This window comes from Chanos chanos, chromosome 4, assembly GCF_902362185.1.
Source record: "Chanos chanos chromosome 4, fChaCha1.1, whole genome shotgun sequence".
In the NCBI taxonomy this organism is placed as follows: Eukaryota; Metazoa; Chordata; class Actinopteri; order Gonorynchiformes; family Chanidae; genus Chanos; species Chanos chanos.
Window position 1 is genome coordinate 31034332 of NC_044498.1, and position 16342 is coordinate 31050673.

The 16342-nt window shown below is 42.5% G+C and overlaps 2 protein-coding genes across 2 annotated transcripts in view; both read left to right on the forward strand.

The window, feature by feature from the left end:
- The window catches only part of slc1a4 (solute carrier family 1 member 4), a 42757-nt gene extending 37243 nt beyond the window's left edge, over positions 1–5514 (forward strand). The window contains exons 9-12 of the mRNA XM_030772234.1: positions 1907–2140; positions 2955–3149; positions 3460–3594; positions 5253–5514. Coding sequence (XP_030628094.1) covers positions 1907–2140; positions 2955–3149; positions 3460–3594; positions 5253–5514 — 826 coding nt within the window. The remainder of the gene's footprint in view (positions 1–1906; positions 2141–2954; positions 3150–3459; positions 3595–5252) is intronic.
- A 1845-nt stretch (positions 5515–7359) lies between these two features.
- cep68 (centrosomal protein 68) lies at positions 7360–14897 on the forward strand. Its single transcript, XM_030772235.1, has 6 exons — positions 7360–7443; positions 9993–10337; positions 11254–12699; positions 12900–13022; positions 13496–13592; positions 14755–14897. Exons 2-6 carry the CDS (start codon positions 10023–10025, stop codon positions 14895–14897), a joined length of 2124 nt encoding a protein of 707 aa, XP_030628095.1. The 5' UTR covers positions 7360–7443; positions 9993–10022.
- The last annotated feature ends 1445 nt before the right edge of the window (positions 14898–16342 follow it).

The window sequence follows — 16342 nt, forward strand, 5'->3', positions numbered from 1 at the left end:
TTTAATCCAGGATATGAATCTTGGGCTGAATCCAAACCGCTCCAAAGTATAGAAGACCTAATCCCACTCCACCCGATTCAAATGCTTTTTCAGCATCAAGTGATATTAATACCTCTGGGATATCAGGAAGGGTGGGAGCATACAAGATATATATGCATCGTACATTAAAGAACGAATGACGAGTTTTAGTAAATCTGGTTTGGTTGTCTGATATAATAGAGGGTAATATAGATTCAAGTCGATGGGCTGACCAATATCTCACTATCTACTTTCAAAAGTGAAATAGGTCGAAATGAACTGCATTCTGAAGGATTCTTATTCTTTTTAAGGATAAGGGATATGACTGCCTGTTGCATTGTTGGAGGTAATGAACCGCTGGGGCAAGCTGATTAGCAACATTTTTAAAAAATTCACTCGGAAACCCATCCGGTCCTGGAGATTTCCTGTTTTGCATAGATTTAACTGCAGTAACAAGTTCTATTTCTGAGATTGGTCTCTCCAGATCTGCTGCAATCTCTTCATCAGCCTTTGGGATTTCAATCTTATAAAAAAAAAAAGGTCAAACAAAGACAAATCCCTGTGGGATTCCGAGGCATATAGTTCAGTATAAAACTTATAAAAACTCTGATTAATCTCAGAATGGTCTGGATGTCTGATACCTGTTTCATCATTTATCTCATGTATATGTTGATTTGCAGTAATTTGCCGTAATTGATGGGCAAGAATTTTTCCAATCTTTACACCATATTCATAGGTCCCACATCGCATTTTATTGATGGGATTTTCTGCATATCTTGTTGATAGCAGGTCAAATTCAGTTTGTGATGTCAATCTTTGTTTAAATAAGTCAGATACTGGAGTATGGGCAAGTGCTATATTTAAATCTAGGATATGGTCTGCCAAATTTTGGAAGTGTTCATTTTGGGCTTTTCTAATCTGTGCACCATATGAAATAATTTGTCCTCTTAAATATGCCTTCATTGACTCCCATATAATTGAGGATGTTATTCCTGGGGTCTGATTGTATTCTTGGAGTTTATTTATTTCAGTTGAGATAAAAGTAATGAAAGTAATGGCAGTCAGCTAGCCTATTCAACAGTGAATTAACCATGCTCTATTTTAAGATGAAGTTACAAAAATTGCATTTGAATATGTTGAGTTCGGGCCTGTATATGCATACAATGTGTCCTTCCATGAAACTGACAATAAAGTAGACAGACAAGACTATCTAGTAAAAATTTGGTGCAGTGGATCCCCAACTTTGAATCCCTATTAGAAAAAATATCCCTTTGATCCCATAGAACAACAGTCCAGTTTTGTGGCATTGGTCCTGACAGACAACTCAAACTAGATATTTACTGTAGAAATGAATTCATAGAGTTTGTAAAGCTGAGAGAGAAACAATATCACACGGGCAACATTTTAATTCAATTTAAATGGTACTCTCATAAACAGTGAATACAGTTACCAGGAATGGGAGCTATTACCCTTGCCAGTGCAATATAGAAAAGGGCAGATTACCTTAAGCTCTGGCTGATGATGGTCTGGTCTTGAGTTTGATAATTGTCTCCAGCTCTTGAGTTAAGATGCTGGCAGTTGATAAGATGCGTAGAGTTCCAGGTCCCAAGCATCATGAAGACTGAAGTCTCAGAAAGTCCTCCTTCTGGAGTTGCGGCAGTCTGGAGTTGGACGATGTCTCGGATTGGTGTGGGTTGGACACTTTGGTGAAATGGACCACAAGGTTCACTTCGGGCACAGTAGTTAACTGGATGAACCTTCCGCAACATGTAGAGATGAAATGTAGAGCATACTCTTTAATCCAGGTTGATTGAGAGAGTTATCTGAGGGTTAACTAGATAGTGCTCTCTGACTTTCTTTAACCATGCACCATGGTTTTGTTTCTCAGGTATGTGCCGATAGGAATTATGTTTCTGGTGGGGAGCAAGATCGTTGAGATGGAGGACGTGGTTTTACTGGTCACCAGTTTGGGGAAGTACATTTTTGCTTCCATCCTGGGTCATATAATTCACGGAGGTATCGTCTTACCCCTCATCTACTTTGGGCTCACACGTAAAAATCCCTTCAGCTTCCTCTCCGGCCTCATCACACCCTTCACCACAGCATTCGCTACCTGCTCCAGGTAATATGGATGTTAATCTTCAGGTAGACTTTTTTTTTAACAAAATAGCTGAGATACGATGCAGATATTATAACCTGGCTGCTCAAGGCTTTTGTAAGTGTTAACATTCAGTTGTTGTTTTGCACTGTCATGAATTCAGAGAGACTGGATGCAAGTCCAGACTAACTTTATCATAAAACACAATCCAAAGTCAAAGTCAGAAGTGTTCAGAGTTCATTACACAGTAAACAGGCTATTATGGGCTAACACTGGATCAGTAAACAGGCCAAGGTCAAACTGAACAGAACTGAAAAGCTAACCAGGAACAGGAGGGCTAACAGGGACAAGGAGATAAACAGGAACAAAGTAGGTAACAAAGTAACAAATTGGAACAAGGCATACATAGCTCAGGACACTCAGGTATATGAGAGACCTCACAGAGAAGAACTGAAAACACAAGCTAAAGATTCTGTAATTCAAAACTGATGTAAGATTTGTTAAATAAGACTGAGAATGTTTATGTGAATGCATGTGGTCCTATATGTACACTCTCAGTGTCAGTTTAACAGTGGAAAACCTGCTATATATAGTCTAGGGGATATATTACTCCTGCTTCATCATTTCTGTGGTATTTGTCTGTTTGCTGTAACAATTTTGATATCTCATCTTTGTGATCTCATGCCACTTTTTCATCATCCTGTTAATTTTCCCTCACATCAGGATTACTGTTGTTGTTGCTGTCATTAGCATATTGTCATTATATTACCGTACATTAGCATATGTCATCACATTACTATAATGACCTCTGAACTCTTGATGCCCTATATCTGTACAGCTCAGCGACCCTGCCCTCTATGATGAAGTGCGTGGAGGAGAACAACGGCGTTGACAAGAGGATCAGTCGTTTCATTCTGCCCATTGGTGCCACCGTCAACATGGATGGAGCAGCCATTTTCCAGTGCATCGCCGCTGTGTTTATAGCACAGCTGAACAATGCGGAACTCAACGCCGGACAGATCTTTACCATCCTGTAAGCATGGCTAGCAGGAGCAGACGCGTGATCTGTGGGCAGGCAGCATTCCATAACCCTTGAGTTACAGGCTTAGGTTCATGTTTACTGTAAGTCTAAACAGGACTGAGGTGCTGAGCATGATCTAAATTTATGTGCAGTCTCCCACTCCTACTGCCCTGACACTCTAAACCCTCTACCCTTCTCCCATGAGTGGAGTCATGTTGCTGCAGCATGTGAGTGAGAGAGAGAGAGAGAGAGAGACAGACGGACAGACAGAGAGAATGTATGTATATTCTTCCTTCACTCATATTCATTGCTATTTCTGTAGAGTGACGGCCACTGCATCCAGTGTGGGAGCGGCAGGAATCCCGGCTGGAGGGATTATCACCATTGCCATCATCCTGGAGGCCATTGGTTTACCCACCAATGACCTGTCACTTATGTTGGCTGTTGACTGGATTGTGTAAGTTAGCTCTTCCCAAATTTCTTCCTGTTCTGTGCCTTCCTAACCTCCACATAACTGAAAACACAGAAATACTAACCTTATGTGTGTGTGTGTGTGTGTATTCAAGATTGCTTTATTGTTACATCCCATTATAAGTGTAAGAGAGTAAAATCCTTGGATTTTGGCTCCTTGACATTGCAGTGACAATAGTAATAAATAACAAAAGCATAGTGGAAAAAATAGTACTGGAAACGTAATATAAATAATGTTCAGTGAGAGTAAAGTGCTGTGTGCATGTAGGTACTGCCTTAATAACTGTGCATATGTGTATGTAGTAGTTTGCATGTTTGTGTGTGTGTGTATATGCATGGCTACGGTTGTGTGTGTGTGTGTGTGTGTGTGTGTGTGTGTATGTGTGTATGTATGAATGTGTATATGTGTGTGTGAGTGTGTGTGTGTGTGTCACAGTCTGGTTAATGTCCATTGTTCATAAGTCTGGTTACCTGGTGGAAAAAATTGTCCTGGAGCCTGCTGGTCCGGGCCTTGAGGCTGTGGTACTGCTTGTCAGACAGCAGCAGCTGAAACAGTCCGTGGTTGGGGTGGCTGGAGTCCTTGATAACCCTAGGGGGCCTTGTTGACACACTGTCCATTATTTGTATCCTGGATGGAGGGAAGCTCACATCCACTGATGTTCTGGGCTGTCTGCACAACCTGCTGCAGCGCTTTACGGTTGAGGGTCGTACAGTTCCCATACCAGGCATTGATGGCTTCAGTCAGGATGCCTTCAGTTGTGCCTCTGTAGAGGGCCCGAAGGATCTTGGGCCCAAGCCAAACTTCTTCAGCTGCCTTAGGTGAAAGAGGTGTTGCTGTGACTTTTTTGCCACATGGCCAGTGTGAGCGTCTCGGGTGAGGACCTTGGTGATGTGAATGCCGAGGAGCTCGAAGTTGCTGACTCTCTCCACAGTGGACCCATTGGTGGTGATGGGGTCTAGCCTCTCTCCTCTCCTCCTGTAGTCTACGATCAGCTTCTGGGTCTTATTGACGTTGAGAAAGAGGTTGTTCTCCTGGCACCACTGTGTCAGGTTGATGACCTTTCTCCTATAGGTCGTTTTGTCATTATTCATAATCAGGCCTATCACTGTCGTGTCATCGGCGAACTTGATTACCATGTTGGAACTGTGCACGGCCACGCAGTCATGGGTGTACAGGGAGTAGAGGAGGAGGGTCAGGACACTGCTTTGGGGGGCTCCTGTGTTGATGGGCAGAGGTGTTAGAGCCCATCTTCACCAACTGGCGTCGATCCGACAGGAAGTCCAGGATCCAGCTACACAGACTGAGCTTGAATCCTAGGTTCCTGAGCTTGGTACTGAGACTGGAGGGGACTATGGTGTTGAATGCTGAACTATAGCAAACAAACAGCATCCTGAATTACTCTTCTCCAGGTGGGTGAGGGCGTTGTGGAGTGTTGTGGTTATGCCGTCATCTGTGGATCTGTTTTGTCTGTAAGCAAATTGGTGAGCGTCCAGGGTGGGCAGTAACATGCTACAGATTAGGTCTTTAACATGCTTCTAAGACCATTTGCTCACTATGGGAGTTAGGGCTACAGGGTGCCATTCCTCTAAGCATGTTACATTGCTTTGTTTCAGCAGTATGTGTGCATGTGTGTATTTGTTTAGGGACCGGACCACTACGGTAGTGAATGTGGAGGGCGATGCACTTGGTGCAGGCATCCTCCATCACATTAATCAACAAGAGATGAAGAAACAAAAGCTGCAGCAGCAGGGAGATGAGCAGGAGCTGATGGAGGTGAAGGTGGAGGCAGTGGCAAACGTTCAGGCAGAGGAGGAAACCTCTCCTCTCGTTACACATCAGACCCTGGCTGACCAATCATCACGCGAGACTCTGGAGGAGAAAGAGGGGATTGAATCTGTGCTGTGAACTGAGAAATCTTCTCTTTCTTAATCATCTGCTGTTCTTTTTTTTATCTTCTCCATGTTTCCAAAACTACTAAAGGCACCATTTCAACACAGAATACTTATTACCTCCAAATGGCAAGTTTACTTTGGTTGTTCCTGTGAAAGAAAGTGTGCCATTGTCCTAATTTTCAGTCTGTTTGAAATATTGAACACAGGTGCTTTGTGTGCTTAATCTCACTCTGAGGTTAAACATCATCTTTAGAACAAGTGCCAGTGTTTCTTTTCTCCTTTTTTCTGAAGATGAATCTCTTTATTTTGCATTTCATTTGAAATGGAAAGTTCCCAGACTCAAAGTAGTTTTCAGTGTATATGAATGATAGTGAAGAATGACCCAGAGGTCTGTTTGCTGTGGTTTCTCTTGGCTTGTGAAACATTAACTTTTTTTCTCCTTTTTTCTATTGAACATGGACAGGATAATATTTGCTGTAAATATTTGGGTTCTTAACAATGAATCTTGTGACACACTGACCTACTGTGGAACCTCTAAGTTAGAATTTCAACTATATTATTGGGTATATAATATAAAAGGTAAAATCTGTGGAAATGGCAACACTTCGTTTGTCATAAAAATGTCTTTTTCCTTAACTTTCCATGCGATTTATTATGGGTCTAATATTGTATCTTGTGCGACTACTTGAATATAAATGGAAATGGGAGCTATAAGGTAATTACTGCCACTTTTGCGACGAGTTATTTGTATAAAATTGAAGCGGAACATCGGTTTATGCTGTATCCACTTTCTGTAAAAGAATCGTGTTTGTTTTTCTTGTGGAGCATAGTGACATCGAGTGGAACAATTGCGTAAATGCCTGTCTCGCTCTGTAGAGGACGTGTGCGCTCCTCAAATATGAACGCAGGGGTACAGGAACAAGCATTCGTCTAACGCAAAGGATATTGACAGAACTTCATTTCTGTTGTGTGAGCAAAGCTGAATGGTTTGTAATATGGCATAATGTCGTGTTTATCAAGACTGATAGTGAGGTGAATGCGGCAGGTGTAGGTGGTATCGAATGTAACTAACATAATTACCATTAGATAAGCTGTATGGACGAATTTAATTTATTTTAATTGTGGTAACTTTTTGCACGATGTGTTTTATCCAATGGAATTCTTTTTAAAATTGATCATTGTCTACATAGGTTACTGCCAATTCAGCGGTTTAACGTATTTCATGAATCTTGGAACTAATGTGGTCTGACTGCTACTGTTCTCTTGGGAAGGAAAAAAAAAAGACCCAAAGCGATATGTGTTATTCACTGGTGAATACTGCTAATCATGTCATTCCAAGTTTGTTTCTCATTTAATTGCTTTTGACATTAAAACCAAAAAATATATAAGTATGTTTCCGTGTTTCTTTCTTTTTATTTACGCCGTCGTCGGCGTTGACTTCTGTTTATCTAAATTCCATGAAAACAATTACGCACTTAAACTGGTTCGAGACACACAGCCCATTCCAGTAGAAATGTGAATCTCAACGGAACCGTGTAAATTAAACGTCAACAGCCCAGTGGGTGGCGCCATGTAGCAGAATTGAGAGGCTTAACAATGATCTGGTCTCAGCATTTGCTCCAGTTTGACAGTGTGAAAGAGAATATGAATTTGAATTAATACTCCACAGTGTCTTGTAGTGCAAAAAACTGACTAATAAACTAACACTTTTAAATCACCGCCTCACAGATCTGTATAAACACCGAAGACTAGCATCTCCAACTGGCCGCAACAATCTCTTCCTTTGGCTCCGCCTTATAATTCTTGAACAGTTTCCCTTAACGGAACGACCCTGGAGCTGCCCTATCCTTTGTGGCGGTAATTATTCATAATTGGATGCGTTTTGGGCAGCTGCATAGTGGTAATTCTGTTCCTCTGGTCAGTTGTACGCTCCGAGAGAGAGGTACGTATATAGTTGCACACAAGCCGACTGAAAGGCTTATTTGTAGGAGGGGGCGAACAATTGAGCCGGAATGACATCTTGGTTTTGAAAACTGAAAGTAAACTAATCGCAGCGAAACGGAGATTATCATTTTTGCGTTTAGCTCATACGAGTTCAGCATAACGAGTCTGCCAGTAGCACACACCGTACTCTCCGCTTCACAGCTGTGGCATCTGGTTTGAATTCGCATATTTTCAGAAGCTTAAGTGATAGTAACTGTGTTACGATGATTTATAAAATAACGTCACTTTGGAGATTGTTTGTTTTTCGGTTTGAAACGTCGTTGTTGAGTGAGTTAAGTGTTCTGGGGCAAATGGACGCGTGGGCCCTTGGTCGCTCATGTTTCTCATTCTTGTAAGGTTAGACCCAGTCAGTCCACCGTTTTGACTTAATGCTCTGCGTTAGTGTGAAACCAGACGACGAGGATAATTTTACGTCTTAGGATACACGATTGGAACGCAGCATTAGTGAGCTAAAACATTTCAGTTTTGGGCACTCATAGTTTTGAATGCAGTTCACAGTGTTTGAATGTTCAGTTAACTTATTTCCATAGCTGGGTGCAACAAACAACAGTCATGTTTGATTGGTTTCTCATTCGGCTCATTTCTGCGCTTCTATACACGCCTTCCCTATGTACGCGCTCGGGTCATTTGTTGGGTGCCCTTTCCACACTGTTGCCATGGCGGCTGTCCAGTCAGGCCTGACTTTAGAGACTGGGCACCTGGTAGTGTTGCTGAAGGTTGGCTTTCATATCTCCCGTTTATGTCACAGCACCCCATAGAGAGTTCAGACTCATGTCGTTTTGCCTTAATGCACAAAGAGAACGTGAAACTACTGGAACGTTATCGCTAGTTCACGTAAAACAGGTGACGTCTGTGAGTTTTGTGTCTCTAATTGATCTTACTGTTTGTGCAGTTGAATACTTAGTGTAAATTCACAAACCAGGCACCTGCTCTGTTTTGTATTTATTTGTTTATTTATTTGTTTGTTTGTTTATTCATTCCTTGCGTGTACTTGCCTGCATCCTCAAATACACAGCACATAAAAGACAGTTACATTTACATCACAGTTGTAAGTATGTCACGAAGTGGTAATTAACAGTCTCGTCCCTGCTGTTTTCACTGTGGTTGGTATAAATGCCGTTACACTATAACTCCATAACAGATCTGCGGACTTCGGTTTCGGCTGAGCCCACGCCGGAGACTGATTAAGCGTCAGATTACAGCAGATCCGTTTAGATGCAGGGCTGACTGGTGCAACCAGGGTATTCTTCCCCACGCTTGTTCTTTCTGTTTTGTGAAGAATAAACTGTCCAGTGAAAAGAGAGGTACGTTCGGCCTCTGTAGTTCTATGTCCTCATTTAAACTGACCCGCGTAGATCCAGCGTTTTGGTTTGCTGTAAGGGCAAAAGATGTACAGATCAGATGGTCATGAACTCTGTCATGTGATCTGCTCTAATACCATTTAGCAAAATGAAATGTCTTTTACTGACATTAACATCCTCACAAGGGACATGTCTGAAGGATGTATTTAGTTATGCATGGTATGCCTGATCTGTTTACAATGGGCACAGAAATCCACACAAACAATCAGAACAACTCTTCATTTTTTTGTCCTTTTAATGTTGTAAAGAGAAAGCAAAGCCTCACTCTGTGCTCATGAATTATCTATCATCTGTGGAATTCTAGCTGTCTCAGTACAGTAGAGTTGGTTGTGTCTTGGATGTGTGCTCATTGTACCAGGCTGCTGATGGGTACTGATGTAGCATTGGCAGACATGGGCACAGACAGTGAGCACAGCTTTGTTCTCAGGCAGATCGTGGCTGATGCATCTACTTGTGATTAGCCCATCCTCTTTCTGCTGTCATGGCGACCAGAGGTACTCCAAATGAGGAGGAAGCAGAAAAGGGACTTCCAGCAGTGTCTTACAATATGTGTAGTTTCATTCTGTTTGGACACTGCTGTATGCCAGGCTGGGATTTACCTTCAGCATAATAATAGTAAAAATGAGAAATATATTTATACTCATGTTTTTACTGATGTCTGCATTCTTTGGATCATTGTCTCTGTCGCTGGGGTACAGCGATTTTGTCAAAGAAGCTGTTTAGTTTAACTTAACTTTATCCTCACTGCGTGAATAGTTTTTCTTGGGTTTTCACTGACTTGCGTTTTGTGCTGGTATGAATGGGTGTGCTAGCTTTTCTGCTTGAGGCATAGTGTTTGAATAGATGAAAAAAGTAAAGCCCTTTCTCTAACACACAGGCAGGCCTGGGCATGTTGATTTAATGAGATTACTGATCTGAGATGGTTACAAACACATCACATCCAGCTCCACTTAATGAATTTCCTGTTTTGTTAATTTTCAACTTAGATAAGCATGTGGCATATTTGACATATGATGCTGTAAATCAGGTTGTGCAAGACTAATGGGTTTTTCTTTTCCTCCTAATATATCTAATATGGCATTATGTTGAAAGGCATGTTTACACAGTATTTGTTGTGCTGTTTAAGTGATGCATCGCCGGGCACTGCTGTGTTGCCATGGCGCTGGAAGTTGACAGAGCCATTTCAGAGACTCGCTATCAGATGGAACAGAGGAACAGTGGGAGGTGGAAGACGAAAATCCCTGGGTTCGTTCGCAGTGGCCAGACTCGACCTCACACACAGAGCACCGATGAAGACTTCAGAAAAACTCCAGGCCAGGAGAGGGATGGTAACAAGAAAACAGTCACTATGGCCCTTACATCCAGGTATATGACAGGGAGAAGTCAGTACATTGTGAGAAAGCCACTGATTGGTCCAGAGCCACAGACCTCCATCCTGAAGAATCCAATCACACAAGAATGCTCTGAAAGGGTGAGATCCTAAAGATTGAATGGTTAGAGAATCAAAGGCCCTTGTTTGCTGAAATTGTATTGATACTTTATAATTTGATACAGTGGCTGCGTCCGAAATGCCATACTAGTGTACTGCATACTGCATACTGCCTCACTACACACTGTGTACTGCACACTACTCCCCTCCCTTGTATACAGTATGATATGCAATCATGAGAACTTTCATGCAGTGTACTACACGTTTGCTATCGGTTGGGCTTTTTGTTCTGTTAAAAACAAACAACACACAACTACAATAAATATCTATTAAAAGAAGTCCTCTAAGAAAGTGTATGAAGACTTATTACACCAAAATATGCAACTGATAACATTTATATTTGAAACTGCAGCTGGAGTTGAAGTTGAAGTTGTTTTTTGAAATTTCTGACAGTTGGAAATCACTGCGTTGCATCATGGGATGCAGTACCCGACGAAGTTAGCTCTGGTGTATACTGCAAATTTTCTCCAGAGTAGTACATCACCTTGGTAGCTGTCGTGTGCTGCAAAATTTTTATTTTTCACGTACTGCATACTACTTACTACTTTTACGTCAAGATCAGTATACGAGTAGTAAGTAGTATGCCATTTCGGATGTAGCCAGTGAATAACTTGAAGTTTTGTTATTTTTGTCTAGAGTATTTTCATGATTAGTAGTGTTCCAGTAAAAACAGTAGATTTCAAGAATTAGGTTTGTAGGAAAAATCTCTGTAAAATAGTGGGAAATGATAATGAAGCATTTTTATTCATCTCTTTAAAACAGATGACCAATTTCAACACTAGAATTTGTACTAGGTTACAAACACGTTATGTTTAGACCATTTTCAGTCATATTGTATAGTTTTATAGAAAATAATTTTGCAAAGATATGTTTTGCATTTTTTTCTCCACCTTTCTAGGAGGGAAGTACCAGCAATATACCTATACCACGGTACAACAAATTAAGGGAGAATTCCAGGAAACAATCAGACAAAGACTGTCCAGATGGTGCCAGCAAAACTTCTCCCTCAGTTTCCAGGGAAGACCCAGATACCATGTTACACTTATCAGACCTGCAGCTATCCCCATCTTACGAGGATCCCATCTCTGGTTCCGTGTTACCGGGCAGCACGTCCAGCCTCTCTAGTCCATTAGACATTCAGAGCCTCACAGTACCATTAAGCCCCAAATGGGCTTCCACTCAACGACCTCATACCCACTCCTACAGTGCCCCTTCAGTGCCCTCCAGAAAGACCAAAATGCTGGATACCAGGGTGGGAGATTCACTCCTAAACACAGTCTCATCTTTTAGTTACAGTAAGAACCATCGGACCAGTCTGAAGCGCATGTCTCCATATCAGGCCAGTTACTGGGCCTGTGCCATCCCCAGTTCCCAGCCCCCCTCCCCAGACCGCAAGTCCCCCAACTGGGACCCTGACAAAGAGTACCTGGCCCTCCTGGATTACACCTACCCCCTTAGACCAAATGCCACGAGCACCTTGGGATTGTCCGAGTTTGGGTCTTTATTGCGGACTGATCCTCTGTTGCTGGACTCAGGTATCGAGCTGGATAGGTTCTGCAGCTCTTCGAGTCTCTCCGGTCTGGACCAGTCCCTGAACGTAACCTGGAGAGGGAGAGGCAGTCCGGGTAGAGGTCAAAGGTCATTGGAATTACAGGGTCTGAACCAAAGGGAACTCTCCTACTCCAAGTCGTCGGATGCCAGGCTGTCTAGTAGCCTGTTCTCCTCAGTGGAGCAGGTTGGTTTGTCAGTGGACAGCCTTGACAGCGAGGGGAGACTGGGCCGGCAGTGGCTCCCTTACCGCAAACTCGGTATCTTCTCCACGTCCAAGTCTCCTCCAACTGTCATTCCGTCCACACGTGTCCTGCCTAGTCCAAGGACAGTGGGGGAATGGGATGAGGAATTCTTACGACTGCCTGAACAGCTGAAAGAACTGCAGGTTCTCTCACAGCAGCTGAGGGACATTACTGCTCAGGTCAGCCAACCAGTCACAGCCAGCTGGGAATCTCTCGACAGGGAAACAGCCTCGGGAAGCTCATTGGCAGCACAGGCAGAGAAACGGATGGCACAGGGAGACGAGGTTGATGAAGAGCAAAGGGCGGGAGAAGGGGAAGAAGGGGGACCAGTATGCGAGGCTCATCTTGAAGGTGTTCAGCTTTCAGGGGAAGTGAAAAAGTTTGACACCTCATTAGGGATGATCAGCAGGGAGGTGAACACAGAGAGTCTGAGGGAGGTGGAGACCATTATGGACCAGCTGAGTGGAGATTTGCAGTCAGAGTTTCAGAGGAAAACACAGATGGATAAGGCCGATATGGAAACGAGAGAGTCCCTCATGCAGCATATTCAGGTGAATGGATTTAAATGATTGAAACTGATTATCTGTATGAAGTATGAACTTGTGAGAAATTGACTAAATTCTTCACAGCAGTCTAATATAGTCTGTGGTTTAGGTGAATGTAGAGTGTGAATGGATCAGATTCCAATCATAACTCCACTTGCACATTCCTAACTATGGATCTCCTCTGTGTATGTGTGTTTTTCTGCCAGGAGTTCTGTTCAAACCTACAGAAGCTGATTGAATGGCTTTACAAAGTGGTGGAGAAGATGGAGGTCTTGTCTCCTCCCACAGTGGACATTGAGAGTGTCAAAGCGTCTCTGGCTGACTACAAGGTTGTTTAGTCATGATTGTGTCTGTAAAGCATCTAAATGCTCTGCACATGGAAGTAGACCATGGCAAACATTTAGACATAGAGGGTGTTCAGGCATGGAATGAGGCAGTCTGATCTCTGGTCTCAGTCACATGCTTTCTTACCAAGTAAAATCACTTTGCTCCAGCATTCAAGCAGGATTTTCAAAAGAGTTTGCACAGTGGAAAAAATGATTATTTTAATATAGACCAGAGGCACATCACCCTGCAACTCTCTCTCTCTCTCTTTCTCTCTCTCTCTCTCTCTCTCTCTCTTTGTCTCCTTCTCTATCTTTTTCTCTTTCCCTCTCTCTCTCTCTTGCTCTCTGTCTCTCTTTCTCTCTCTCTCTCCCTCTCTCTCTCTTTCTTTGTCTCCTTCTCTATCTTTTTCTCTTTCCCTCTCTCTCTCTCTCTTGCTCTCTGTCTCATTCTATTTCTCTCTCTCTCTGATCTCTAGAATTTCCAGAAGGATGTCCATGCCCACCAGCCTCTGACTGCTGCTGTCCTGCAGACAGGAGAAATGCTTCTGCAGGTCATGAACTCGACTTCTCCGGGTGAGTCAGTCACTCTACCACCAACACAGAGTCACTCCACCACCACCTCCACACAGAGTCACTCCACCACTAACACACTGATTTTGGATCAGAATACACTGGTTTTGGATCAGAACTAGCCCAGTAGAGATGACTCTTATAAAGTATTGGAACCGGGACAATTATTTTTAATACTTTAAACAAACATTAAACGAATCTTGTATGTGACTGGACTGACTTGAACTGATTGTGTTCCTCTGTGGATAATCTGTGTCAGCATTCCATTTTACCATTCAAACATACTAGACCACAATACTGACAACTTTTATCTCCTTCTGTTTGGTGGATACTTTTACCCCTAGTGCAGGGCTTGAAACATACCAATCAACTGTATCAGACCGAAAACAAGCTTGTGTTTCATTTGGATCTAGTTTTTCTGTCATTCAAACAAAATGAATGAGTGGCTTCTGAAAGAAGGCACAGTAGGGAAACATCAAAAGGAGAACTTTGCTCTGCCTCTACTTCCTCTGTGAGTGCTGTAGGATAGTTCTACAGAAGTGAGGCTACGTCAGTAAGACTAAACACTTCCTATCTTCCCTCACCCTTAATGCTGACACACCAAAGGCTGTAACTCATATAAACTGGAAGGAACTGAGTTACACTGTGAAATGTTCACGTAAGGGCACAAAGGACCAAATACAATGGTTTTTTTTATGTAACCTGGTATCAACACTATAATGGTCTGTTTGTTCCTGTTTGGCTCGTTGCCCAACGATAGAAGTGTTACCAGTGCTGGAGCGTGGAACATGCAGTGCTGTGTAACCTAATATCCAGGGTCCCGTACTCCCTCAGAAACACATAACAATGAGCTCGGAGAACGCGTCCATGCGTGCCCAACTCATAGGACACTGTTCTTACTGTGTATGTTCTGCTCTATTCTTTGTGGCCTATGCTAAATCTCACCAAGAATTTGGGTCAGCTTCACACTGCAAATGTTTCCTCTTTAACCTCGTACAGGGCAGTGCAACACTGCAGCACTGAATAATTCACACATACAGTTGTATTACTGTACTTTTTATGCACCAAACCATGACATACATGGTCTGTACATGATTTGACATAGTTTGAGAGTGTGTGTTTTGTTTTGGAGGTTGATCTGTGGTGCCTTTTTTGTGTTTTCCAGCCCTGAAGGAGACATTGGTGCTAATAGAGAAGCAGTCACATGCCCTGGAGATGCATTCTGAGCACCTGTTCTCCTCTATTCTCTCAGCCATGGACAGCCTGACAGAACCAGGCCTCCAGTGCAGCCAGACTGTGGGTGAGTAAGCTCCTCCAGTCCAGCACACTGACTAGAACAAAGTAAGACAAATATCAGCTGTTTTCAGAACTTACATAAATGTAGTTTTTCTCCTGCTTTATGTGGAGCTGAGTAGAGTGCCCTCTAGTGCCCGCTAAGTCCTCAAAGGTCACTGGAAACTAGTTCAGATTTGAATAAAATGTATGTCATTGAGAAGAGTATTCAACCAAAGCTGCTTCTGTCAGATCATTGCTTATGTTTTGGTCATTTCTTCTGAATGAATGATATGTAAATGTTTGGTGTTTTCATCTGCAGAGGAGTCAGAGTGCGTGGGCTGAAAAAGAGGCAGAGGAATGTTCTCTTTCTTTCTTGTGAAGGACAACCTCTGTGCACTTACTGCTTCAGCACAAGAACTCTCTGAGTAATACAGGCACAAACCTGAAAACCTCTTCACTTAAATAATAACCTTTTCTTATGTTTGTGTACACTTAATGGCCAACACTCTACAGTCTGTGCAGTAAACGCTCGAGTGCTATGATGTTTGATGTTTACATTGTGACATGTTTAGCCATACAGTTGTTTCATGATTTTTTTTTTATTACTGTGTCAGTGAGCAGCTCTTGGAGTTGTCAGTATAAACCAGGTCAAAATATTTTCAGAGGACACATCTTTTAAAAAGGGGAAATTCACCAACTCCACGTGCACTGTGTTCAAAGTATGGCTGAGGCTAGCGTGGATTGTTGTTTGGCAATACTTTTTGTCTTCAGAGCAAGTTTCACTGCTGTTGTGAAACAAAAACTCGTGACATTAGGTAATAAACTCACTGGGCTTTAAGAGAAAAACACACACACACACACACACATCCTGTCTTCAGCTTTGCCCTTTTGTCTTAACGTTCACTCTCACTTTTTCTCCTATGGTTATGTACTCAATATTTTTACAACTGACCTTCCCCTATCTTTCTTACTGTGTATATGTGTGTTATAATGAGAGGACAGGTCAGCTCATTTCTCCCTGTTTACTACCACTTTTTTCATACTCTGAATGTCACTGTGTGAAAGGCATTACAGATGGAGAGGGCAGCTTTTGAATCACAGGCAGCTAATTCTGTAGGTAGCAGGGCTTGTGTCGTAACCATGAGGAGAGAGAGTTTGGTTTCCTGAGCATGGTGGTGAGACGGCACTGGAGAGACCTCAGGAACAAACACAACCACAGCCTTTGTGTTTTAACAGCATAAAACCCAATATCAGTGCACTATCTGAATGGTCAAAACCTGCCATCAGTGCACAGGTCAGATGGTCTGCTTTTCCAGACAGAAAACAGAACAGAAAGCTTACAGAAATGTTTAAATTAGTGTTGCCTTTATGAAAGACTGATGTGTCACATGATCTACCCCTCCATACCTGTCACAGATAACTCACCACAATAAACTGATATAAAACAAACTCTGTCCTGTCTCTTTGTTAACACATGA